This window comes from Echiichthys vipera, assembly GCF_963691815.1.
Source record: "Echiichthys vipera genome assembly, chromosome: 9".
Lineage (NCBI taxonomy): Eukaryota > Metazoa > Chordata > Actinopteri > Perciformes > Trachinidae > Echiichthys > Echiichthys vipera.
Window position 1 is genome coordinate 13,461,827 of NC_139834.1, and position 26,520 is coordinate 13,488,346.

The window sequence follows — 26,520 nt, forward strand, 5'->3', positions numbered from 1 at the left end:
ATGCATTATTTTTGACTGTCTTCTGTAGTTTCCGTTGATGTTTGGCACCACAAAAAGCCTGCTCTTACATTTGAGTAGACAGACTTAGGACTTGGGCCAGTGTTATCTAGTCACAGCCAGCCATTATGTAAGAAATGGCAGAACATGTGCACTGACTTGAACGATAAGTTCCCGCCAAGAAGATCTCTTTAAAGGATTGTCTTGAAATGAGAGGGGCTGAGCAGACACTTTCCCCCACATTTGCACCACCATGTCATGCATACACCAGGCTGAAGATGCCTATAAAGATTTATAAACACTGACTGTAGCTCAAGGTTTTCAACGTGGAATTTCGATTATCTCTCCACTCTGTGTGGAGCCTCCTCTTGGAAGTGTGTGACAGTCAGATGCTTACACTCAACATAGCCGCAGTAATGTGGGATTAAGCCTTGCATGCTCCCTTTAAGTATTAGCAGCATGGACACAGACAAGCAGACGAGCAGTGGTCCTATTAGTCAGCTTTGTCAAAGATGGCGGGCTCTCTGAGAAAGCTAAGTCAATATATTATCTAGCCAATACGTTTAAAATAACAGGAACAATGCGTCCCCTTTAATTTTTTGTAGTTTTGTTTTATTTTTCCAGTGTGTTTCCAGAGTGTTCACTTTAGTTTTTATCGTGCGTCTTGTTCGTTTGTTGCTGTACAGTGCAATGCAATGCTCCATTAAAGGTGAGTCACAAGGTTACCAGTAGAGAACACAGCCAGCTCTGCAGATAGATACAAACCACGTCTGCATGTGATACAGGATTACACTGTTACCATGTGACTGGTCTGCCCTTAGCCAGACCTCTAACAAAAGACAGGCTAAATCCATCCAGGACAACCACCTCCGGCCCTAAACTCTTCAAATGTAAACAATGAGGAGGACCTCTGCGTGAATAGATGGCGATCTGCTGCAAGGGTGATGAAGCGTGACACTGAAATTCAAAGGTTTTTCTTTTGTTGAAAACAGACATTTTAGTACACAAAATAAAGGAAGGCCAATTCATTATGGAAGGGAGCTACAATGTCACCTTTAAATGTAGACACACAAACATTTGGTCACATGAAAGATTTCTCACTATCAGAGATGAAACAATAATACAGTTCATAAAGTTTTGCCAACAATGCAATTCAAGTAGCAATTTGATATGATAGAGTTATCATGCTCAACTATAAGCTAAATAGCAGCCTGAATGTCCACCTTATTAAAATGTGTAATTGAATAAGTTACAACAACTTTTACTTACTAACAATAACATTAATTCTTGCTCACACATAATAGCAATAACCTGTGTAGCCTAATTAACATTGGTGAGCTAGATACAAAAAGACTTAATGGTTGACACACAAAAAATGACCCAATAAATGACGATACAATCATCAACTTTGTGGTTTCAAATGTTGAAATTAAGCAACATTTCCTGATCTTTTCAGCTAATTTAAGCTGAGTCACAGAGCAGTGATGTGACACAGTAAGGAGGGAGAAGCTGATTGGTTCTCCTGTGTTTATTCAGGGCTCTGATTGGTGCTTTGCAGATTGAACCTTATAGAAACCTTTTACTTATTTATTTTTCCAAAATGTAGGACCACAAAGGACAAAATGAACCTACACAAGATGTTAATAACTTTTCAAAGAACAGTTTCATGTGAATAACTAATAATTCGAAGCTCACAAAATGGTCTCCAAACATGGTTATGGCCTTAAATGAAAACGACTTTGTTATAAATATGACTTTATTGTTATGCTTACTCTGTGGTCATGCCTATTGTAACTTGATATACATTTGATAAAGCATTCTCTCCACTTTGTTTGTTCAGCTACTTTAGATTCAAGGTTGGTTTTTGTCACAGTTACAAACAGTGAGCGTCCAAACTTGCATTTGTTTTCAGTCACTTTCCTGTTTCCTGGCCATTTCACCCTTGGGCATCAGAAAGCAGTTGTCCTGCTGACAGAGCTTTTGTTCTCTGCAGGGAGAAACAGAAACCATCACTAAAACTAAGGGGCCTGGGTGGCTTTGAAACACAATTCGCTTTACAACACTGACATGAAATGTTGCATCTAAGGCTAATGAGGTAATGTGCAAGTAAAAGCATACTCCCAGAAATAAGGAACAAAAACTGCCTGTTCTTTCATGGACTTTAATTTGAGTGTTTTTTCTTTCCATAACATTGCACAATGAAACACTTTGATAAACACTTATATACAGTAGCAGCAAAAAGTTTGGAGACGCTTTCTTATGCACTTGAATGTACAAACTTTTGACTGCAACTGTCAAAATATATTTAAAATCCCCCATAGATTCTTAAATCTTTGAATTACTCAACATGCCTTCACTTCCTGTTTCTGAAACAGCAGTCTAGTTAAAGTTCATCTTCAAGGACTACTCTGTTTGTACAGATAATACAAATACATCACTGTTAACAGCAAATGATAAGAATAAGATGGACCCTCTAATGAACACACTGTGCTTAATACTGATGTTGTTGATACTTTACCTGCAATACATGACAGACACATGGCCATGCCATCTGTTTGTTTTGCATGGCTGTTGCTCCGGATTAAGACAATACACAACAGTGAACTATCTGCACACGTCTTGCAGACACATGAAATTATCTACATTCATCTGTTTGGCTGCACTGGATGAGACTTGAAATATTTTGTATTGACACTGCAGAAATAATGTGAAATATGCCATAAGATTGAAACATGCAGATTCTGATTTAAATGTATTAATGGTTTGAAGAGGGTAACTAGTGCACATCATGTATGTGCAAGGTTATTAGAACAAGCATCAGTGAAGAAACGCGAACGTCTCACTTAGCATACTTGTAAACACTGACTTTGATTAGACCACTTACTTGTAAACAAGATTAAGAGTCTGCAGCCATGCTAGCAGCTCTGTGAGTATGTACTTTGGCACAGTGCTGCTTTGAGCTAAATGCTAACATAAGCATGCTAACATGCTCACAATGACTATGCTACCATGCTTGTGTGGACAACGCTGCTGTTAAACAGTGTATCTGTATCGGTTTGCTATGCTAGTGAAGCATATTAGCATTCTATCACTTGCTAAGAATTAGATTTAATTCTTGAGTATTGATAATTTAATACTTTTTTGATGTTTCTAATTTGTAATGGAATAGGGGGAGGGGGGAAACGAAATCATCACAATTACACACTTCAGCCTTTTTATTAATGACGTTTTAATGCGTATTTAACAAATAAAAAGGACAAATACACACCACTGGGGTATTTCACAACCTGGAAACCCAACACTTGCTCACATTGTTGCTTATAACTGAGCATCGTTGACCATTGATACAGCCATTAGTTTCATCAGATAAGAAATTGGCACCAAAATAATTCGCAGAGATTCATTTCCTGTGCCTATTTTGGTGTTTTTAAAATGATATTCACCAGCATATCAGACTGCACATTGAACATATATCTGCTACATGTTAAGCGCGCTGGTGCTTTTTGCAGGTCATTGGCAAATGTTGCAAGTGAATGTAATTCAATACAGAGAGTACCATGAGAACACAGTGTAAGTGGTGATTCATGTGTCCAGTTAGTACAGTGACAGAGCGTTAATCAGGTGAAGGGCGGGCGGAGGGAGGCTGTCGCTTTAAGAAGTTGTTCCATGGAGAAGCTGGTGATTTTCCACTCAAACTGATATTAAACCAAAGGCGCTCCAGCTAACAATGGTCTCACAGAAAAATAGACACAATTATTTCACTCAGCGTTAAAACAAGGAACAGCAGACTGCTTAGTAAAAACGAAAACAGGTAATCCGGTATCTTCTTTACGTATCAAGTCAGTATGATCATGTTTTTATTTTAAAAATAAACAAACAGCAAGATGGATAGAAAGAAAAACGCTATTTAAACTCTCCTTTAGAGATCATTGATTTTTTTATTTAAATCACTGTATGTTGAATAATCGTATGTCACCGCATTTTGATTGATTTGTTTTATTCTCTGATATAAACAGACCACATTTGCTCTCTTTTCCTTTGACATCATGCTGTGTTGCCGTAAAGCTTCCGCTAAAAAAAAAAAGAAAGAAAAAAAACGGGCGTTTTAACCCTGCTTTAAAAAAAACTTGAGCAAATATTGTTTTGGTTTTATTAAAAAAACCCCGAAGCGTTGGCCTTTGAACCCGGTTTCCTGTGTTTATAGCTGATAAGACCCCGTCCCTCGTTTCTCTTTGATCATTTTTTCGCTTTGGTGCGTTCAGGCGCAGCCCTGGTTTCACAGCGACATGTGCTGTTTGGGGGGTTGGGGGGCTGTTTATTGTCTCCTGCAGGCTCCAGATGCTCTTTCACTCTCCACACTCACAATCATCACTGAATAAATGAATAAATGAATGAATGAATGAAAGAAAGCAAGAGGGAGGAAAGCATGAGTGCATTAATGTATTTGCATCCTTTAGAGGGGAGTCTGCTAAATAGGGTCTGATGAACTAAGACATTTACTAGCTTATAGCCTCATATGCTTAGTGGCACATACTTAACCTACTTCTGTCTCCACCCTGTCCTGTGTATGACTGATCGATGCATGTCCTTTTGTAACCCCAATCTGCCCTGTCAACAGGCTAAAACCTGAGGGGTCGCTACACCTTTTACAGGTGGTCTGTGATGGGTTTCTTGATGGTCCCCTTCAAAACAACGACTTGTTAATTTATATTCACCATAATTTTACCTGCTATTGACGGTGTAAATGTAACTTTCTCAGTTATTGGTTTAATATTTTAGTGGGAAATGAGCTTACGATATTAAACAAAAAGTTTGATGTAGCTTATCCATTGTACTCAAACTGTTAGCATGCTTCAACATATTAATTTACCTTCAGACAAATATTGTTTTTCTCCTTGATTATGCGGTTTTCTTTTCTAGCATTGTGATTTCTTAGATTCTGCTCGTCACTTGCAAGGTATCTTGTCACCCCAATGTTAAAGCCAAAACTCAGATCAAATCTAATAAGAAAAGACATAATCAAACCAAAAGAAAGCTGTTGTTTGACAACATGATGTTATTCAATAAGAAACTCCTTTTCACATGCTTTCTGTGAGCTATGGGTAATGAGTATAGACCACGATGCTTTAATTTTCACTTAATTCAGGGAAACTCTGAGATGACCCACATGAAACAGACTGTCTTTCTGTTGCAAGCATCTACCTTCAAAAGACAAAGCCTGTGGTCTCACACAATAGATTGGAAGGTGTCTGTTAAACATTACATAACCAAATCCGTACACAGAGCATGACACCGACTAAATTATGATGGATTATGGCATCGTGCAAAGCTAAGAGGTGTCAAAGGTGTGTCTGCAGTGTTTAAACAACAGCTTGTCATCAGCTGATCCTTGTCCCTCATTTAACTGTGCAAATCCTGCGGAGGAATCTATCAGTTTTGAGTTGACTCTTGCATGCCAGCCTTTGTCCGGCCATTGTGAGTTCTGGGAGCAGAGAGTGGTATCCAAACAGTCTCATGGAGGAGCAGAGAGAGACACATTACCTTATTAGGAGTTGTTATAAGCTGATACTGTAGCTACTCGTTTACATTTCACAGATAACAAACCAAGTGCTGTGAAAGAATGGAGGGCTAGTGATTGGAAAATTCCCGCATACCAGAAATTATCCCGGCATATGCGTGAATAAAAATAGTTTTCACACAAAGATGCTTCTTGGGAGTGGCATGGTGATGTTATGAGGGGCTTGTTATGAAACCATGCTTTATATTTTACTGCTGTTTGAGTGTCCAGCAGTAAACAAAAAAAGCACTAAAAGTCTCTGCCTTCAGTTCATCCATTTATACAAGATCATAATTCAAGGCCAACTCGCCAGTGTTAGCCTACGACTTATCCTCTGCATCCAACGCAAAGAAGTGTGTGTGTGTTAGTGTGTGTGTGTGTAACCCCCCACCACCCCCACCACTTGGCTGCGTGTATGTTTGTGGGCAGGGAGAAGTGGGAAGTGGAAATTTACAGTCTCCCACGTTGGTACCTGAGTTGTCTGTCACAGTGAGGCTGCGTCCAATCTCTACTTTGGATTTAATTGTCTTTAGCCAAGGGGCGGGCCCTGCTGTCAGCTCCACTTCTTGTGACCCGTGTCGGCATAAAGGCATTCAGTACAGAGGAATGGTGACAGCTGAGAAGGGGGAACTCTATACATAGTCGCAGCCATGAAGGAGATGTAAGTTTTCTAAACTGTTTTAATGGAAAGGAAAGATTTTTTTAGGGTTGGGATGTTTTAAGACACGCTTGTATGCATGAATGGACTTAACATAGTGTAATGAAAAGTGTTAATGCTTTAGTGGATACTACAGGAGTATCTGTGTGGTTTAAAGTATTGCTAAGTAGAGAAGAGCTGTAAAAAGGTTTTATTGTTCTGTTCTGTGATTCATGTTAAGAGTATTTAAGCAGCAATAATACTCTACTGTTTTTTTTTAAGGTTAAGGAATTTGTAATGGAGCATGTGTGGTTTAAATCCCAAGGACAGTTTGTCTTAAGTCTTATCTCATGTGCAGACAGCCTCCTAACACCATGCAAGCAGGTGAAAGCATACGCTAAGCAGACAAGGGGAAAAGGGGGGAAAGAAGATAAAGAGAACGAGGGAGAGAAACAGGATGAGGAACAGAGTGGGCAAGAACTGATCCAGTTATGTAAGGAGGTCTGAGAATGGAAAGCGGTTCAAGTTGACTTGTCATGCATAACAGGAAGAGAGAAGTCCTAGAAAATGATGGGACACAGTGTGCACCCGGGGGATGGAGAGGTTGTTGTCCAAGCGTTGATTAAGTGAAAAGACACATAGTTCCCGGCAGGAAGGTTATGTTTTAAGGAATGTTGCGGTTGCTGGTAGAGATTGCTGAGAGGGCACATGCTGGCCAAGAACAAAACTCAGTCCAAAGTTTTGGAAGCTTGAAATTGTTTTTGTACAACTTGTTCTTTTATGGGAACTATCGCCAAACAATGCTGTTTAAATTTATTTTTGGGCTTGCAAGACGAAGCAAGAAGTAAAAGTGTTTGCTCTGTTCTGTAAAGGAACCAGTAGTACATTAATCTTGTATCTAACAATTAATTAGAGCTTTCTCATTGTTCCCTTTTTTTTGTTCTTTATCATGTGCCAGCTGGGCGCTCAAATCACAGTCCGTCTTGGCATGTCTTATGCAATTATTCCTGTCCTATGAGGGTTTCTTTTCTCCTCTTTGGCTCATGTGGGGAAATAGGATACCTCGTTCAGTTATAACAAATCCTGTCTTTCTTGGAAAGGGGGTTTACAGTGTAAACACTCAAGTGAACCTAAGCTGCTGTATCGTCTTCGGAGCAGCCAGGGCTTTGGGAATGCGGGGGGATATCGTCGTCTCTAAATTTGGATTACGGAGGACCGACTTGTTGCTGATACAATACCATTAGGGGAAAGCTAAGAGAAAACTTTCCTTCAGGGTCAGACGAGGTCTTAAAGGCGTGTATTGTGTCCAAACATTTCCTTCCTTTTTCTTCAGTGACAATGTGCCCCCCGCTAAGTCAAGAAATAGAGTTTGAAAACAGAGAGCTACGTACACAGCATTAAAATGTGAATGTGCACATGCCATGCTGGGTTTCTTGCAGTTTTCTTTTCTACAGATTGATTGATGCAGATAAAGAAACAAAATATGCTGTACACGTGTGATAGTTCTTGTTAAATTCTTACTCTTACTGTCTGTTTCAACGCAAATCAGCTCCCCAAACATTTCTCTAGTCTGAATGACCTCCGTGCATCAGTTGTTCAGATTAGCAAGATTAGCAACTTTGTGCTGTATATCACGTACTCAGTGGTGACACAGCATGCTGTAACGCAATCAGGAGACATGCATTATCTCCCTAATGCTCCTCCCTATCTTCTTCTGCTCCTGCCTATCTCTTTGCTTTTGTCCCTCTCCATCTCATGTGTCCTTTTTTCTTTCTGCTGTCCACAGCATGGCACAAAAAGAGAAGCTCCAATGCTTGAAGGACTTTCACAAGGACACCCTGAAACCTTCGCCGGGGAAGAGCCCAGGCACGCGGCCCGAGGATGAGGCTGAAGGCAAGGCTCCTCAGAGGGAGAAGTGGGCCAGTAAGCTCGACTTTGTCCTGTCCGTGGCCGGAGGCTTTGTTGGATTAGGAAACGTCTGGCGCTTCCCTTACCTTTGTTATAAAAATGGTGGAGGTAAGCGGAAGATACACAACAGGTGTTAGAATGTTAAACCAAAAAAATGCAAGATGTCTTAATTCTTGTATCCATCACCCAGGTGCGTTTCTCATCCCTTACACCATCTTCCTGTTTGGCGGTGGCCTGCCTGTGTTCTTCCTGGAGGTCGCTTTGGGCCAGTACACCTCTGAAGGAGGGATCACCTGCTGGGCCAAGCTCTGCCCCATCTTCACAGGTCAGTCCAAGTGCTTAAACACTGAGTGTATTCACACACACACAGGCACTGCATCACAGCCCAAATCATCTCTGACAAGATAATTTAATATTTAATGCTGAGTAAAAGCCTCATTTGTGCGAACAAGAATCCTGGCCTGATTTTCTTCCTGTTTCAGTCCAGCATTCATCATTAATTCAATTCAAATTTCAGTTTAATAGGCTTTATTAGAATGACATTTGACATGTGCTGCCAAAGCCCAATTAAGATTATAAAAAGACCATGGTTGAAATAAACAAAAACTAAAGTGAATACCAATATAAGTTAACAGAATTAATATATATACTGTATACATAGTAATCAAGTTAGTATTTCGATGTGATTACATTATTAAACATTTAACATTATTTAACATTATGTTGGGCATAGTTGTGTTATGTAAACATCTTTACACTGCAGCAGGAATATTGAGAGTACTGAACATTGAGTTTCATGGAGGGCGAATGATACAAACACCACATGCTTTAAGTGTGTCGGAAATATTAAGGCATCCTTGGATTGCAGATTTTGTGTGTGCATGTAATGGATTGATGAGTTCTTGGTTGCCATGGAAACAGACTAGCAAAAGAAACGTCAAGTTGCCTAGCAATGGCTAGAGTCTCATGCAGCAGGTCTGAAAGAAAACATACAAAAAAAACCATTTTGTTGACAGTCTGGATCCTCTTGGTTTGTCGTAGCTTATAGGGTGTTATAAATACTTTATGTCTTCTGTGACAGCGTTGTCAGGGTCGGGGTCTCTCACGGGTCTCTTCACCTGAGATCACCAATTACCTCCTGATACTTTAGGACACTTAAGAGCCTCTCGTTGCTCTTTGGTGTAGCAACCCTACCTTTGAGTGACAGCTACAAATACTGAGGTACCGCACCTTGAGCAGCTGCCGTGACGCCATCATTCATGCTTACACACGGGATATGACATAAGAGGAGGAAGCTGTGCTCTACCGGATCTCTAGCAGCTGCTGACAGTCTCTGCTACAGTATTCAAGGAGCATTGAGGCTGATGTCTGTCCATCTGGCACAGCGTCTGGCATAGCAAAGCTGGCCAATCACAAACCTCCCCATTGTCCTCCCCTGACTTCACATGTTTTTTTTTTCATCACACTATAAAAAAATCATGTCTTTACTCCCTGCACTCCGGCATACAGTATATTGCACATGCATACACCTGTCAAAGCATTGACTTGTCTATCAGTTTGCATTTGGAATGTGGGAACGAGGCGGTGGGGGCGAAAGAGATGATGGGTTTAAAAATACTCTTGAGCAGTGGAAGAGTACCGGGGATTTCTGTGTCCAGGTTCGTGGCAAAGTCATCTAAAAATAGCCTTAAAACACTAAGGACATTATTACAGTAGATAGCAGAGTGGAGCTTTGGAAGTTTACCCCTCTTTGAGTTGATAAAGAGTTATTTGGCTTTTTTTATGCTTGTGATAGCTGGCTTTTAAAGTTGTTCAGCAGTAATCTCCACAATCTTCCCACAGTCTTCATTTGAATAGTTAATTAGCACCAGGCTGGTTTCGCTGACCACACCCAGTATCTCTGTTGGGTGTGGTCGGAATTATTAAACTTCTACATCAAGAAGTTAAACAACATGTCAGGAAAAACAAGATTTTCAACTGCAGTGAATCAATATTTTCGCTGTATAAGTGCCAAGTGTTGCCACCTTTTTTAAGCAAAAAAACTCTTAAAGCTCCCATATTATACCCATTTTCAGTTTCACACTTTTATTTTGGGTTTGTACTAGACCACATTTACATGCTTTAATGTTCAAAAACCACATTATTTTTTCTCGTAATGTCTGTCTGAATATAACTGGATTCACCCTCTGTCTCGGACACTGTCTCTTCAAGCCCAGTCCCTCATGAGAATTGGTCAGTGTCCTACACACCATCATTGCAGCTGGGGAATAACTGTAACAGCACTGTAGCGGCACTTACACCTTTATTTAGTGTAGTTGTGGAAGTCCTGACGGCTTGTTTAACGCCATAGAGGGTTTTGATACTTTCACAGTATTCATTTAGCACCTCTACCTGCTTTATATGAGGAAAATACACTAAAATCTCACTTTTTACAATATGGGACCTTTAAATCCAACTGACAGAAAAAGTCAGCGACTATAATTTAGCAGCTAAAGAACCAGATATTTCCTTCAGAAGTTATTGGAGACCAAAAACCGAGCTAAAAGAGAGTGTATATTAGACTTACATCCATCAGGTGACCGGAGACATGAAAAAGCTTAATAATAATAATAACTTGTCTTGGATGATATGTTGAGCTGAAGATCTGCCTTTCCTTCCTCTCTCCAGGTATTGGCTATGCCTCTGTGGTGATCGTATCTCTACTGAACATCTACTACATCGTGATCTTGGCCTGGGGACTCTACTACCTGTTTCAGTGCTTTCAGCCGGAGCTCCCCTGGGCGAAATGCAAGCAGCCCTGGAACACAGAATACTGTATAGAGGACACAGTCCGCAAGAACAAGACCCTATGGCTGGCAGCCAACATTACCAACTATACCTCCCCTGTCACTGAGTTCTGGGAGTGAGTATTCACTGACAGCAGGCTTGACTGACACACACACACATACACACAAACACACACACACACACACACACACACACACACACACACACACACACACACACACACACACACACACACACACACACACACACACACACACACACACACACACACACACACACACACACACACACACACACACACACACACACACACACACACACACACACACAGTGAATATACTCAGGTACCACTGCCTCTTTATCTTGCTTGCGTAAATGTGTTTGAACAGGCACAATTCCTGCAAAAGGCCCTGTTTACTGTTAGTTCTCTGGCAGTTTATCTTAAACTTCATAGCCTTTTACACTTCAAAAGCAAAGCATTTCCTTATAGTTGTACTTTTTTCATGCTCTTTTTCTTTGTTACATGTTTGAATTTGATGGCAATTCATTACAATGAACTGCTCTACACTAGACGTGTTTATGCAGCATAAGGCACTTAAACGTTAAAGCCTCTAAGCTTTTCCAAGTCCTCATCTCATCATTTTACTGTATTCAGACTCTCAGACAGGTCAGAGCAGCAGAAGAGCACAGAGAAGCCAGGTCGTGTGTCTGTTTAATTTATACTTTTATTGCCCTTGTCATGGTCTAGAGTTGTCACATGAGCTACACATGAGCTACTCTCCTTGGGTCTGTTTGAAAAATGTACAAGATAGCCTCTTCAATGTATATCAAGTCCCACCAACAGCCATTAACCGGTGCTTTGCCTCTGTATCCTCTACAGACGCAACGTCCTCAGCATCTCCTCTGGGATCGAAGACATAGGGCCCCTGAAGTGGGACCTGGCCCTGTGTCTCCTAGCAGTGTGGGTTATCTGCTTCTTCTGCATCTGGAAGGGAGTCAAGTCCACTGGGAAAGTGAGTGCTGGAGGCGTAGAGACATCCTGTACTTATTGTGTTGCCTGGATGCTGTTTGGCCTTTACTTTCTGTTACCCCAACAAGTTAGTGACAAAACACTGTTGCTCAGAGAAAAGCTACATGTTTGGAAGGCAAGTAATTTGGTTGATTTAGAGACACAAGCCTCAGCGCTGTCCTGGAAGTTTCTTGTTGGCCAGACTCAGTGTCGGCTGTTGACTGCTGCACCTTCGCCCTCTCTCTGTTTCTGTTAGTAGGACAGAAACTGGGCCAGAGCCAACAGGAGGAGCTCTGTGAGGAAAATTATTAACTATATCAAGGACTTCTTGTGGGTTTATTTCCATGATTAATGCTAAAAATAAGCTCTTTGTTGAAAAAAGGTTTATGATACCTATACATTTTAGAGATCATCTTTACAAATAGAGTCACTTTTATAAACTTTTTAGTGTAAATAAAATCACTATTAGGCTATAAACTGGCTACACCATGGTGACATGTCTTCAACATCACCAACACTAGCTTCCAACTGATTTTGCGTGTTAGCTGTGAAGATTTTTTTCTCATTTAGCCACTTTTTTAAAGACATGTAAATACTTCAAAATTCACAAGTAGGGATTTACTGATGTATTTTATATCGTTGAACAAAATGTTAAAATCTCTTAAGCTTGTTTTAACCACAGAACTTAGTTTTATTTTATCTAACCAAAAACTAATTTACCAAAAAAAAACACTGACTTTGAGATGAGGGAATTCATTTCTGGGTTTTAGGACTCTTTCCTGCACCACGCTTATCAGAAAGTGAGAAGCCTCCGTGCATTGTAGTGATCATTTTTCATGCTTTCCATCTCAAACCCTGTTCGTGACTTCCGTAGGTAGTGTTCATCACTGTTCCCAGAACTGTTGCTCAGTATTATGGCTAATAATTCCTTATTCTGTCTAGGTGGTGTACATAACAGCAACTTTCCCATTTGTGATGCTGATTGTGCTGCTGGTGCGTGGAGTGACCCTGCCTGGGGCATCTGAAGGGATCAAATTCTACCTTTACCCTAACCTGACCCGCCTACAAGACCCTGAGGTTGGTTTGGTTTTTTGCTCAAAACTTTTCTGTTCTGGTTCAGTATCACGTCTCTCATCAGTGTCACTTTTGACTGCAGTGGGCACCCGTTCTCAGAGAAAATTTGGAGCACAAAGTTGACTATTAAGCAGCTAAAGAGGCAGCTACATACCAAAATGAAAGTTGAGTGAATGATGATGTTGCTCCACATCTCCTTGATATTAAAAGTTCACCTTATCAGCTTAAAAGGTGATGATATGTTGTGTTGTGCTGCTCCCAAGTAGCCAAACAAATCAGTTATTGCATTTTGATAACGATGTTGCCTTCTCAGTGTGAGCAATCCAATCATGAACACATTTCGTAACAGGTTGACCTCATCTATTCTGGAAAACAGTGTGAAAACCATCTCTTCCTCTGTCTCCTCAGGTGTGGATCGACGCAGGGACCCAGATCTTCTTCTCCTACGCCATTTGCCTGGGAGCCATGACGTCACTTGGGAGCTACAACAAATACAAATACAACTGCTACAGGTGAGTTGTGTTTCCGCTGGGGTGGTGTGTGGGACTGTAGTAGTGACAGCAACTCGTGTCAGAGACGGTTGCGTGAAAAGAAAATGGGAACTTCGGTTCCACCTGTGTTCATTAACAACCTCCATGACATATGTGTGACATAGGGACTGTTTGCTGCTGGGAGGCCTCAACAGCGGTACCAGTTTTGTGTCTGGCTTCGCAATATTTTCCGTCCTGGGCTTCATGGCACAAGAACAAGGGGTGGACATTGCCGATGTGGCAGAGTCAGGTACGAGGGTCCAAGGTGATGGCAGCAGTGATGGTGGGCACTGTTGCCAGAAAAAAAAAAAAAAGACAATTGGAAACTTATCAAAAGAGTAAATTTTAAATGAGGAGGAAAAAAGTTATTCAAGTTATTTTTCAAGTCTCGGAAACGATGATGCTGAAATGTAGAGGTATCGGCAATTGCACACTCCTTGAATTAAAGCCTCAAAGAAACAGAAATGTTGCTTCAGTGTGAAATCTGTTCCACCTTGTCTGAGGGACAGATGACATGGCATTGGTGCTGTGTGTTTTAGCTACACAGTGAACTGCGGTGTTAAAGAGGTCCTCATCATTGTTCAGTGGCACCAGGTGTCTTCATGTCCCGCATTCAACTTGCTCATGTCATTCAGTAGCTTTACGTCTTTTTGACCAGGGGACATTGCTAAGAAGTTTGGCACCGTATTGTATGTACGCTACTCTATGTGCACTGGCACACTGAGGTGATATTTCTGACCAGCACTGTAAGCCCAGTTCTGTTAACAAGCTGTGGATCTCCTGAGGTGACGCCACTGGTTCTGTTTCTGCTTCCTTTTATACTCTATGTGGACTTTGAAGGAGATGCATCTTCTTTCAGCATGCTCGCTCTGTTCAGTTTCCAATTAAACCCTTGCTTTCCATAAGACTGCAACTTGAACACAATCATGTGAAAATATAAAAAGAGCATTTTTTTCATGTAGAAATAACTTGTATTTTGCTCAGCTGTTCAATTGAGGCATTAGTTTGTGATGTGACTTGCTGACTTGTGTTTCATGCTCATATTATATCCTGTTGATATGGTTCATGGCTTTGCTGCAATCCTCATCTGCTGTGTTTGGTTTGGACTAGATTATATTCCACTTTATTGGTATTGCACACATTAAGTACCAGAAATGCAGATGAACATTTTACCAGCAGTCCAAACTGTAGTAAAAATGCATATAAAGTTATATGTGACATATACCAGGATTTACAAAATGTAAAGTAGCTATGCTATGCAGAGTATGAACAGAACCTAATGAATAGCAGGTGCAATAGAATGGTCTAAGTATATTATACATTACATTATACAGTAAGTCAGTTATGTAATATGTACAGTTGTTGATATGTCCTTCAAGTTAACACATACAGGACACTACAGTATAAAAAAAAATTCTAAGGGTAATTTATTTCCTTGTAGCCACTCAACACATAGAGATAAACAATCGATCCAGTTAACTTTAGCCCATGTCCTTCAATTGTTGGGACATATTAGATAATTATTGGCAGAGCCACACTCCGCTCAGCCTCTCTAGCTCAATCTTTACATTATTTTTCCAATCGCCTTATGTCGTCCAAGCTGAAATGTGATAGAAATATTAATTCCTTCCTCCGCCCCTTCTCCCCATCCCCACTTTGTTTTTCCCTCCAGGTCCTGGCTTGGCCTTCATCGCCTACCCTAAAGCTGTGTCAATGATGCCAATGCCAACCCTCTGGGCCATCCTCTTCTTTATCATGTTGCTGCTTCTGGGTCTCGACAGCCAGGTCAGTATTTTCACAATCACTGTGGTGTCAACTTAGCCATGTACAAAATGAGATATAAGGTGTTTACTTACAGGATATGACCTACAGTAGATTGCGTGATGGTAGGAGGACAGCCAAAAAACATATTCAAGCTACCTAAAAAAGAAGCCCCTAAAATATATCGGTATCAGTTTAAGGGGCCACTATATTTAGAATATTTTCACAGCTTTACCTTGCCATCAGACAGTCAAGTTAAGTTTACATGGGGGAGAAGACAAGCCGTTATTTTTGCTCTCGTCAAAGCCACCAGACTGTATCCACTAAAACAACAGTTTTGCCTCACAAAACACAGGAATTTCTGGCCTAACGATGCCTCGATCAGTTAGTTTGCTGGTTTTGTTAGTTTCCAACCCTTTTAAAACCTTTTAAGTCACACAATAACCCACATAAACTAACTGATTGAGGCAGCAGTAGCCCAACAACTCCCGTGTTCTGCGGTGTAAAATACTGTTCGTTCAAGTCGAGTCTGGCGGCTTTAGTTTCTCCCATAAAACTTTAACAGGGCCTTTTTGCGGCAAGGAAAAGCGGGGAAAATATTCTAAATATAGCCTACACTCAAACAGAAAGTTTTAGGCGGCTAAAATATGTTTTGTTGCTGCCCCCGTCCACAGCGGTACATTTCTTAGCTTTGGTGCTATGACTACTGCCACTAACTATTTTAAGTAATTCAGGGAGTATAGTCAAGTACCTCATACAACTCCACTCCAAACAATCTGAACTATCCCTTTACACACAGACACCTTCCAGGTCCCTTGGGTTAGTTGGCTCCTGCCTGCTCCAATGCGTAAAACACATTAAATGTCTCTCTGATTCACATCGAACGTCTCCAAGATATCAGATAACTGACGGACAAGAAAAGCAGCCTGTTCACACAGAGGCCTTTTACTATCACACTTGACTGCTCTATGTAGAGTCCTTTAAATGCTCTGTAATACCACAAATTAAGTTTTTAGAAGTTGATAGCCGCTAAATACCAAACATTTAGTTAGTAAAAGACATTATAATACCCTTGCATGCAAGCCATCTAGTTTTGACAGCAGGCAGAGCTTTGATTAAGACAGGATAATCTAAGAAGACAAAACACAAGTGTGCACCCGAGGGATTTGCCGGCCATATCACATTTCCTGCCTCCAAGTGTAATTCTACTCCAGTTGCTAACTCAGTCCTGCACATGGCCGGCTACTCGTCTCAGCCAACTGCGAGATCAGGCCTATCCTCTAAATCTGAGCACATGTAAATACCCATGCGGCTGTTTCCCTGAAAGATGTTGCCAGTTACTGTGTGTGTGTGTGTGTGTGTGTGTGTGTGTGTGTGTGTGTGTGTGTGTGTGTGTGTGTGTGTGTGTGTGTGTGTGTGTGTGTGTGTGTGTGTGTGTGTGTGTGTGTGTGTGTGTGTGTGTGTGTGTGTGTGTGTGTGTGTGTGTGTGTGTGTGTGTGTGTGTGTGTGTGTGTGTGTGTGTGTGTGTGTGTGTGTGTGTGTGTGTGTGTGTGTGTGTGTGTGTGTGTGTGTGTGTGTGTGTGTGTGTGTGTGTGTGTGTGTGTGTGTGTGTGTGTGTGTGTGTGTGTGTGTGTGTGTGTGTGTGTGTGTGTGTGTGTGTGTGTGTGTGTGTGTGTGATGTAGATTTGTCCTGAATGCTATATATTGTTAACATCGCTCACACATACATGCCACTGTTATGTAAGGAGTTTTTGTTTGGTTTTTGCGCAACAAAGGAGCATGTTCTTCGTAAATGGGAATGATTTCATATTTTTTTATGACATTATGTAGCTTATGAGCCAATGGCGAGACACAGGGGAGCAAGAGAGAGACACAGATGGGGAGACGGAGACAGTGATTCACTGTTGTTTCTGTTGTGTCTTGGTAGCAACAAACCAGTGCTGCAGAGAGGAGCCCTGTTTAAATTCTCATTACTGCTCAACAAAGACAGCTCTCATTCTCTAATCACTGGTTTGTAGAGGCAAAACAAGAGCTGTATGCACACAGAAAGATTTTTTTTTCCTCTGAGAACTTAATAGTTGCTTTGTCCCCACAGTTTGTCGAAGTGGAAGGACAGATCACCTCCATTGTGGATCTATATCCGTCCCTCCTCAGGAAGGGTTACCGACGGGAGATCTTTATAGCTGTGATGTGTACACTAAGCTATCTCCTGGGACTCGCCATGGTAACGAAAGTAAGTTCACCAGTAGTCACTTTGTCAGAGCACTCTGCGCTCTTACTTCTACTGCTTATCCTGTTTAGAAAAGGAAAAGAGAGTCTGTGCGTTCGAATCAGCAGCAGAGATAACGCCACAGACTTTCCATTTGCCTGTCGGCTGCCTCATTGTTACGACCAAATATGGCTTCCTACCACATTCACCACTCGTATCCTGTGTGTCTGAATGGAACAATTCGGAATGCCGTTTTCCGTTTAGCAGTTAACCGCGCTTCAGTGGCGTCTCAGCACCTGTTGAACTCTGCCTCTATTGGTGGGGTGCCAGAATTCTTGTGCGCTGCTTCCAACACCCCCACACCCACTCTGTTTTACTGCCCCCTTTCTATCTCTGTGACTTTCTTTCATTCTACTCACATCAGAGGGGTAATTAATGTGTTTTTTCTTCTTTTCTTTTTCCAGGGTGGCATGTATGTGTTTCAACTCTTTGACTACTATGCAGCCAGTGGTGTGTGCCTTTTGTGGGTTGCATTCTTTGAATGCATTGCTGTAGCCTGGGTTTATGGTAAGTGGAAATGACTCTATGTGATACGTTCCTGTAACTTGTGTCGTTTTTCAAAGTAATGATCCTGAAGGGTTGAGGGAAAAAAAACAGTAACGATCTCTTTGGTGATAAACAAAAGTGTCTTTGTGGTTCTTCCCACGTTAGTAGTAAATAACTTTAACTGCATTCAGGAGCGTGGTGAGGGGTGGACATGGTGTTTATCCCTGGGTAGATTGTGATTGGCTACCCAGGGTTGCCTCCCACCAGATTACATCCTATTATATGAAGCATTAACATTAAACCTAATGAAAGAGACCTCATTGAAATGAAAGAAACGTTGCATCTGCCAATAATTAACACATTACTATAACTGTCAAGCTATTGGATTCTGTTAATTGTAATAAAACATGCATCTACCAAATGTGCAACCATTACACTCAAATATTTCCCCTATACTCCGATTAAGAGGCTCAAAGCAGCCCTGATATTGCATTTCATTTTCATTTCCTACCCCTTAATACCACTTCAAACTGGTACCAGTCATCATTATAGGTTATTCCAACACAATTTCAGTCAATTGTCTCTTCAGTTTTATCAGGAAATGCTTTTACATTCCATTAAAAAAAAAAAAAGTGAGCCGTAAACACAACATATCCCTCACTTCACGATCATAGTCAAATGTATTCAATATTACAGATACAATGCAACGTAATTTTGATAAAAGTGCATATTAATTATCTATACAATGTTTTCTAATGAGCAAACATCTTTTACTTTTACTTTCTCCAACTTTTAATGTTGATTATCTACTGTAGCATTAATATGTAATGTTAAAAACATTCAATTTCAGGATTAACAAATTAGGAAAGAAGAATTTATCCTACACAAAATTGGATATTTTTCTCAAATATTTGCTAACTTCTTGTAAAAACACTGAAAGGTTTTACATCTTCAGGACTCTAAAAAGGATTCAAGTAAACAATATAAGAAGGGAACATCCCTCTTTTGTTGAAGTGCTCACAAAATAAATAAAAAAACATGTGTCCAGGACTTTTTTTTTTAAATCATTGTTACAATAGCTGCTATTGTAGCAGCGTCACAAAGGATCTTACTAGCTGCTGCGCTTTGCAGTCATCCGTGGTTCCTCGCCAGATGTTAAAGGGAAACTGAAAACAGAACAAAAGAACACATTGTTAACATGTACAAAGAAGCATAAAAAGTAACATCTGGAACATGTAGACTACAGTACACACAATAACATGCAATAAAACACATACAGTAGTTCACTACAGTTAAAAAGAGAAAGGATAAATGGTGACTTAAACTGGTTTTACCTTACAAAGAGTGTTTATACTAAACAGTAGCTATATGGAACATGACACAGTGGAAATATATGCTGCAGTTTAGGGCAGACAACAGAGATAAGGGGCCATAAACATGATCATTTGTGAAGGAAGGTCATTACGTGATGACAAACAATAACACTAGAACAACAGGCTGATGATATTTTATGTACAATGTTCATTAACTTTGCTGAGACATATATAAATCTGTATGTACTATAAACTCAGGCTATTCTTTGTTCTATTTGTGTTGGATAGGAGTTGATAATTTCTACGATGCCGTCGAGGATATGATTGGCTACAGACCAAACCCATGGATGAAATGGAGCTGGACCATAATCACTCCTGTCCTCTGCATGGTGAGAGATGAGCACCAGCTTTTGGAGTGTCAATTTAATGTGTTAGATGAGATATTGTTGGTGACATGTTGGTAGTTGACCTTTCAAGGTCACAGTGTACAGCTTGTACTAAAGCATGAAGCATGTGTCTGTTTCCCAGGGCTGCTTTGTCTTTTCCCTGGTGAAGTACAAGCCCTTGACCTATAACAAGGTGTATGAGTACCCTGACTGGGCTATCGGTCTGGGCTGGTTTCTGGCCCTGTCCTCCATGATCTGCATCCCCATGGTGATGGTCATCAAGATCTTACAGTCCGAAGGACCCCTGATCGAGGTGAGCTCAATCCTTTATTGCTTTTAAAAGATAGTTTGAAATTTTCTTTTTTTTCCCCTTTCTTGCCGAGAGCTAGATGATATTACTCTTCTATCTGTACCCTAAATATGAAGGGTGAGACATGAGATGGTTAGCTTAGCTTAGCATAAAGAATAGTCAAAGGGGAAACGGTCAGAAGATAACAAAATCCACACCACCACCCCTAAAGTTCACATTATAGCTGGTTTGTTTAATTGGAGCAAAAATCAAAGTTTAAAAGAGTCATGTGAGTTCTTGGGGCAGCTGAAGGCGTCAGAAGGCTAGTTTTTCCGTAGCATTGTTAGCTTATCTACATGTATTGAAGAAGAAGGTGGAGCAGCAGGTAACACAACTGTCCTAGTAAAAATCTCATTAATAAACTTTTTTATGCTCAACAATGTAAAAATACGGAAATGCAAAAGTATGATCATGAAAGAAACTCACTAAAGACTTTAAGCTAGCTATCATCCCTCCAAAGTTAGTAGTATACAGACACAACATTAGGATAATCCAGTGTCTTGAGATATATTAAATAACAAAGAGGGCACAGCTCAGTGTCATTGTAACTACTAAAAAAATAATTTTCTATTTTTAATTCCTACTGAAATGTGTCCATTATACCATTTAAAGTAGCTTCATATATAGCATACCGCAGACGCGAGAGTGGTGTCAATCATCTCAAGTCTTGGCAAGAAAGCAAATAAGCATATTAACCAAAAAGTCACTCAATTTTAAATGGCTTGACCTGACTTTTTTGTATATACAAAGATACGGATGTGATACGAGTTGAATTCCAATGTTTGCCATTTTAAATTTGATAGCTGTCATGTTAATCTGCCCCATTTTGTGATGATCATTAGTCTAATCTCTCATCTTCTTCCCTCAGAGGATCAAAGCTGTGGCAGCCCCGGCGAAGTCAGGCGTGAGCTCTCGCCCGAAAGAGTACAACTTGAAGGGCAGCGAGCTGACACAGCCCCTGGACCCAAACGGGAACAATGGCTTGATCAAGCCCACCCACACCATTGTAGAAACAATGATGTGAGCGCTCTCTGTGAGAGGAATAAGATTGATGTGCTTTCTGTGTTATTATCATATTTGCTAACTTTGATAATGGTAGGTTTACATCGTCCAATATATTCACATTAGAGAGGTTTGATTTCTATGAAGAGAGTTATATATTATTGTTGTAATGTTTTTTTTTTCTCTTGTAATTTTTTATTTTTTACTATATCGATATTGTTGATGTTACAATTGTTGTTGCTGTAGTTGGCACTGATCTCAGTTTAGCAGTATTTTAAGATAGAAAATGTTCAATGTTTACTACATTTCTGTTGATTCCGGAGAAGAGATGAAGAATTTGCTTTTTTGGTGTAATAGAAGAAATTCTAAATTCACATAAATTCAGTAAACTTAATGAGTAATTAACCGTGTAAAAGGTAGAAGAAGTCTAAACACCCATGAGCTAACTTCTAATCTCTTGTTGTTGTTGTTGCTGTTGTTGTTGTTGTTCATCCCTGCAGTTAAAATGAATGTACGTCCGCTAGCTGCGGAAGTGAACCGCCCACGTCTCTCCGAGTACAAATCCATAACACGCTAAGTGGCAATATGCAGTGTGTAAAGTTAATCTTGCTTGACATCCTTTAAGTTACAAGTTGAACAAGGCCTTGGCCAAATACTGTGAGAAATGCATTCAGAAGAAGATCCATCCTCAAAAACAGAAAACATAACAAAATTGAAAAAAACGCTACGGAAGAGGAAGTACGGAGAAAAGGGAAGTGGCATTTTTAGAGTATTTGTACAAAGCCTGTGTGACTACTATAGTCAGTCCCAGTGCATTTATTGAAACCTCTCTTTGCACTTTATCTGTCGTTTCACCTTTATTGTAGTATTTGTTTTTATTGTTGCAAAGTATTTGGAGTTGCATTTGCAACACATTTCAGGAGTAAATTTTTTTAGCTTCTAACTTTTTGATATTGTAAACTTTGATATACAGTATCTAGTTGTCTCCTTGCTCAGACAATGACAAAATAGAGTAGAAATTTGACATCAAATCTTCTTAGAAGGATCTGTGAGAACATCACTTTAAAAGTAAAACCATTATGTCCTGACCACTCTTTCCATTGTGCTCATTATGGTCACAGACGCACTCTGCAGAATTACCACTGGATTCTAGTTTCTAATGTTTGGTTTAGGCATTTGTATTGTAGAATTTAAATTGTTTGTAAATCACGTATGCCTTTTTGTAACAATTTTATACTGTACATCATATGAACACCATGACTATTCAATAATTAATTCATTCAATATTGATTACATTGTGAGCCAGGATTACATTTTTCATTGTGCAATAGTCATTGAAGCAATGGCATTCTCTGCTCGCTCAAAATGCACCATCAAATTTAGAATAATGTTCAATAATGCAACGACTTGCAAAATTAGATACAAAATCTATAGCATGTCCAGGAGCCACCACAGTACTGTGCTGCTTTGTCTGTTAAAATCTTGGAGATTCAAGTGTACCAAAGTATTTTTGTCTCACAGTTGTCCCTTTTTGAGATGCACATTGCATCATTTCTATATAGATTACAAATAAACATCTTTTTCTTTGGATATTGTCTTAATAAGAATTACTTTATTCTCTAACTATGACCGTCTCTCAGCCATTTATACCTCGGAAATTCCTGCAAAGTGGAGAAATGTCGATCATCTGTACATCTTATACATATTTATTACCATTGGGACCAGGATCGACATGTTAGAAACTTTAAAATACCCTCCATGATACATGACACTGCAATTTCTTTATATGAATCAGGTACGATAACGTTGTAGTGAATCCAAAAAGCATAAACTTGTTGGCTAAATTGGCCCTTTTCTTTATTTGTTCTTACCCCAAAACTCCAACACTGTACCCCAACACTGGCGGGCACCCCAGTCGACATTTTGTTAGCAAAAGCCTTTTATTTTATGTTCCTCAATAACTTATCTGAAATTTGAGAGATTTCCCTACAGCCTCCCTTGTTACCTTATTGCACTCTTGTTGTTTTGGTACCATATCGTAACTATGAAATATGTACAATTATCAGTTCTACAGAATAGCAGTGTTGTTAACACCATTGCCCCCAAATTCAGTTTTGTTTCCCAATACTGTACTATGCAGGTATCTAGTATTTACAAAAAATACTTTCTGCTTTTCCCATAAAATGCCCAATTACTCCCTCTTTCCTTATAGTATAGTCCTCCCCTGTACCTGCATTTAACGCAGAACTACGCCCATTTTCAAAATTCATACTGTACTTGTTATTCCTATAGTCGAAGACAGTAGATTGTAAACATGAGTAATTAACCGTGTAAAAGGTAGAAGAAGTCTAAACACCCATGAGCTAACTTCTAATCTCTTGTTGTTGTTGTTGTTTTTGTTCATCCCTGCAGTTAAAATGAATGTACGTCCGCTAGCTGCGGAAGTGAACCGCCCACATCTACGTAAAACTCTCCCAAACCCAAAAACCAGAGTGCTCAAACTTAAATTTGTGATGTCATGAGTATAAAATGTGGAATTGCTCCATAGACAATGAATTGGGAAGGAGGCAGTCTGGTCACCGGAACAAATGTTTCTGCAAACCACAGAAATGTTCATCTTTAACATTTTTGAGACACTTATGTGACACATCTATGTGTGATGCACTGCCCTGTCAACTGACTCCAGTGTAAAAAAGGTTGATATTACACATTTTGAATCGTGAATCAGGCAGTTTCATTGCAATTAGGATCTCTTTTTCAGGAGCAAGAGCAAGTGCTCCAGAAGTCAGGTGATGTTTTAGGGAGGAGGTCGGGGTGGATTGTAGGGACACACAGGACTTTCACCCAGGAGACCTCAGTCCGTGCCCCGTTCCATGTCCATTCCAACATGTTGGCGACTGGGTTAAAAGATTTTATAGCAATGACACTGAGAGCACTCATTGGAAGTTTCTGAGTATATGGGTAAATTTTCACAACTGAGAACACTTCAATAGAATAAAGACAAAAGATAAAACAAACAAAAGGCCCAGTCTCCCATTCATTGTCTTTGACACAGCTCCAGACTTGTAAGAAGAGATTGTAACTCATGTTCACAAATATTGATTGAACTTTCTTAGGCTATAAAACTAACAATCCTTGTAAGTACCACTTCGAACATCTAACTATTTGACTGGAATCAAATAGAAGCAGAATCATACTGTGTTGTGGGCTGTAAAGTGTTTGAGACATGTTTATCTTTGGCTGCATATTGGAAGAGCTGCTTGGTAAAAGGAGATCCAGCATCGCACAGATGATTTAGAGACAGCGTTTCAGCACACTATCATCTTATCTGTCTTCACAGACATACAGGCCCAGCAGGAATGACGCTAATCTAGATATCATTGCAGTTCTTAACTTTCAAGATGACTTAACTACAAGCACACAGTATGCGTGCGCACAGCCTGGCCTATAGCAGTTATATACAGTAGGATTTTCCACTCACCCAATCAAACCAATCAAACACTGCAAAGTATTGTTTCCACTGATGTGATCATGTGCTGACCTTCCAAAATTCATCACTACCACCTGTTTTAAGTGCTATACACAACACATTTTGATGCCACTCCTGAAATAGCTATATTTATTTAAATGTCCTTGATTGAGCAGATAACACGGATGACACCCTTGACTCCCACCGCTCTCTGTGATGGCTCATTGACACTTGGCCTACATTTTTCAGAGTGCCGGTCCTACCATCAATCAAACGCCCCCCAGCAGGTGGGAACTGCATTGACATCGCACCCACAAGGATGGCACTGGCTTATTTAGGGAAGGTCTCTGGTGTCCCACTGTTCAGCCTATAAGCCCTTGAGGCAATGAACTCCCCAAAGACTTCAATTCATGTTACCTGGATGGTTTCAAGGAGTATACCATCATCAAGCTATAAGCTGTAGGTGGGTCATTTTATCAACTGACCCAGGGAAACATACACTGGACATTTGACCATAGGGGAAAAAAAGCACAAGAACATAAAACCCTTTGAAACATCTCCTTAATGAGTCATATTAAGAGGAAATTGAGCTGGAGAACATAGGACCCTTGGGACTTAGCTAAGCCTACGCCTTCAACTTATAAGACACCAAACTGGTTCTTACCAACTCCTTTTTATTATAGAAATATAGAAAAAAATACTTTGTTTTTCAGTGCACATGACGTGCAACACCATCAGCCACAGTGGAAAAAAAACTGTGCTCCAAATCCTTACACATCTAGGCAGGTCTATATGCTGTGAACAGCCACACTGTCGCTAGGTTAGCTAAATGTTAACATTGGAATGCCAACAGACAATGACAGTATTAACATGCTGATGTTAAACAGGAATCATGCTACCGATGTTCACCAATGTTGTTCAGTGTGTCGGCATGCTAACATTCGCTAATAAGCGCTCAACATGCACAGCTGAGGCTGATAGGAATTAGGTTAATTGATTACTCTAAATCAAAAAGTAGAATATCTGACAAATGTAAATGTTGACCTGATATGTTGCTAGATGAAGTCAGGGGTTCGCCAATGTTGTGTGATATTATTCTTCGAGGGAACCAAATTTTACAGCAATCCATCAAGAGTTGAGACATTTTGGTTTGGAAAAAATGTTGGGACACTTTTGGGTAAGTGAATCTAATCTAGGAGGGAGTAAGAGTACTCACATTGTTGAGAAATCACAGCACCATAAACTATGGTTTCATAAACTTTATTCTCATACAAAGAATGGTTTCTTAATTTATAATAAATTAAATAACAAAAATAAAATCATATCCGATAAATCTTTCAAGACCCTTTGAAACGATTCCTGATGTATTCAGAGAGGATGTGGAAATTAACCAAACAAAGTGGAGCCACATTCAGTATCACAGCTTACATGCATGTACTGTAAATAAAAATAAAGCACTGCATATCCATTATACAGCAAAATAAAGATTCAAAACAATAAATTAATATAAAACCTTAAAAATAGGCCTTGTATCTAACATGACATTTAATAAAACACGAGTCTGAATGCAGATTGAAAAAAGTTACAGCCCCAAGGATGAATCAGTCTGCTCTAAACAGGACAATGAAACTATCTTCACATGAAACGAAATTGCTTTCGTGTTTCCAGAGAGGCAGTTGGATCTGCAGGCAGTTACACAAAGCTTTAAAAAAGTGGGGGCACTCTCACAAGGATCCTGTTGGAGCAAACAGAGATTTCTCCAATACTGTTTTATTATAAGGAAGAGCTTCTTTCTGAGGACACACCCTATGCATGCCTATAGACATTGGCAGGAAAAAACAGCTACTGCAGAGAGGAACATAAATCCAGTCAGATGTGAGCGAAAACAAGAAAATCATTCATCACTGAAAATGTAAAAGGCATTTCATCCTCCTATTAGGAAAGGATGTAATTCACTTAAGGAAGCATCAGTGATGGACCACGAAC

The 26,520-nt window shown here is 40.0% G+C and overlaps 1 protein-coding gene across 2 annotated transcripts; it reads left to right on the plus strand.

Moving 5' to 3' along the window:
- Window positions 1-3,667: 3,667 nt before the first annotated feature.
- Window positions 3,668-22,655, plus strand: slc6a6a (solute carrier family 6 member 6a). Of its 2 annotated transcripts, none has more exons than XM_083920601.1 (14): window positions 3,668-3,808; window positions 7,978-8,207; window positions 8,290-8,424; window positions 10,767-11,001; window positions 11,767-11,899; window positions 12,838-12,972; window positions 13,378-13,481; window positions 13,625-13,749; window positions 15,172-15,284; window positions 17,356-17,493; window positions 17,934-18,036; window positions 19,617-19,717; window positions 19,857-20,027; window positions 20,932-22,655. In XM_083920601.1, the coding sequence occupies exons 2-14, from the start codon at window positions 7,979-7,981 to the stop codon at window positions 21,085-21,087; spliced, it is 1,878 nt and encodes a 625-aa protein (XP_083776727.1). In that variant the 5' UTR covers window positions 3,668-3,808; window position 7,978; the 3' UTR covers window positions 21,088-22,655. The 2 variants fall into 2 exon arrangements, with proteins under 2 accessions (XP_083776727.1, XP_083776726.1); XM_083920600.1 differs by lacking the exon at window positions 3,668-3,808 and adding an exon at window positions 6,149-6,215.
- The last annotated feature ends 3,865 nt before the right edge of the window (window positions 22,656-26,520 follow it).

What these genes read in the sequence shown, in the direction of transcription:
- slc6a6a (XM_083920600.1), top strand. An exon ending in CCTGTCACTGAGTTCTGGGA is followed by an intron (nt 11,002 to 11,766) that starts GTGAGTATTCAC and finishes TATCCTCTACAG; the next exon opens with ACGCAACGTCCTCAGCATCT. An exon ending in GAGTCAAGTCCACTGGGAAA is followed by an intron (nt 11,900 to 12,837) that starts GTGAGTGCTGGA and finishes TATTCTGTCTAG; the next exon opens with GTGGTGTACATAACAGCAAC.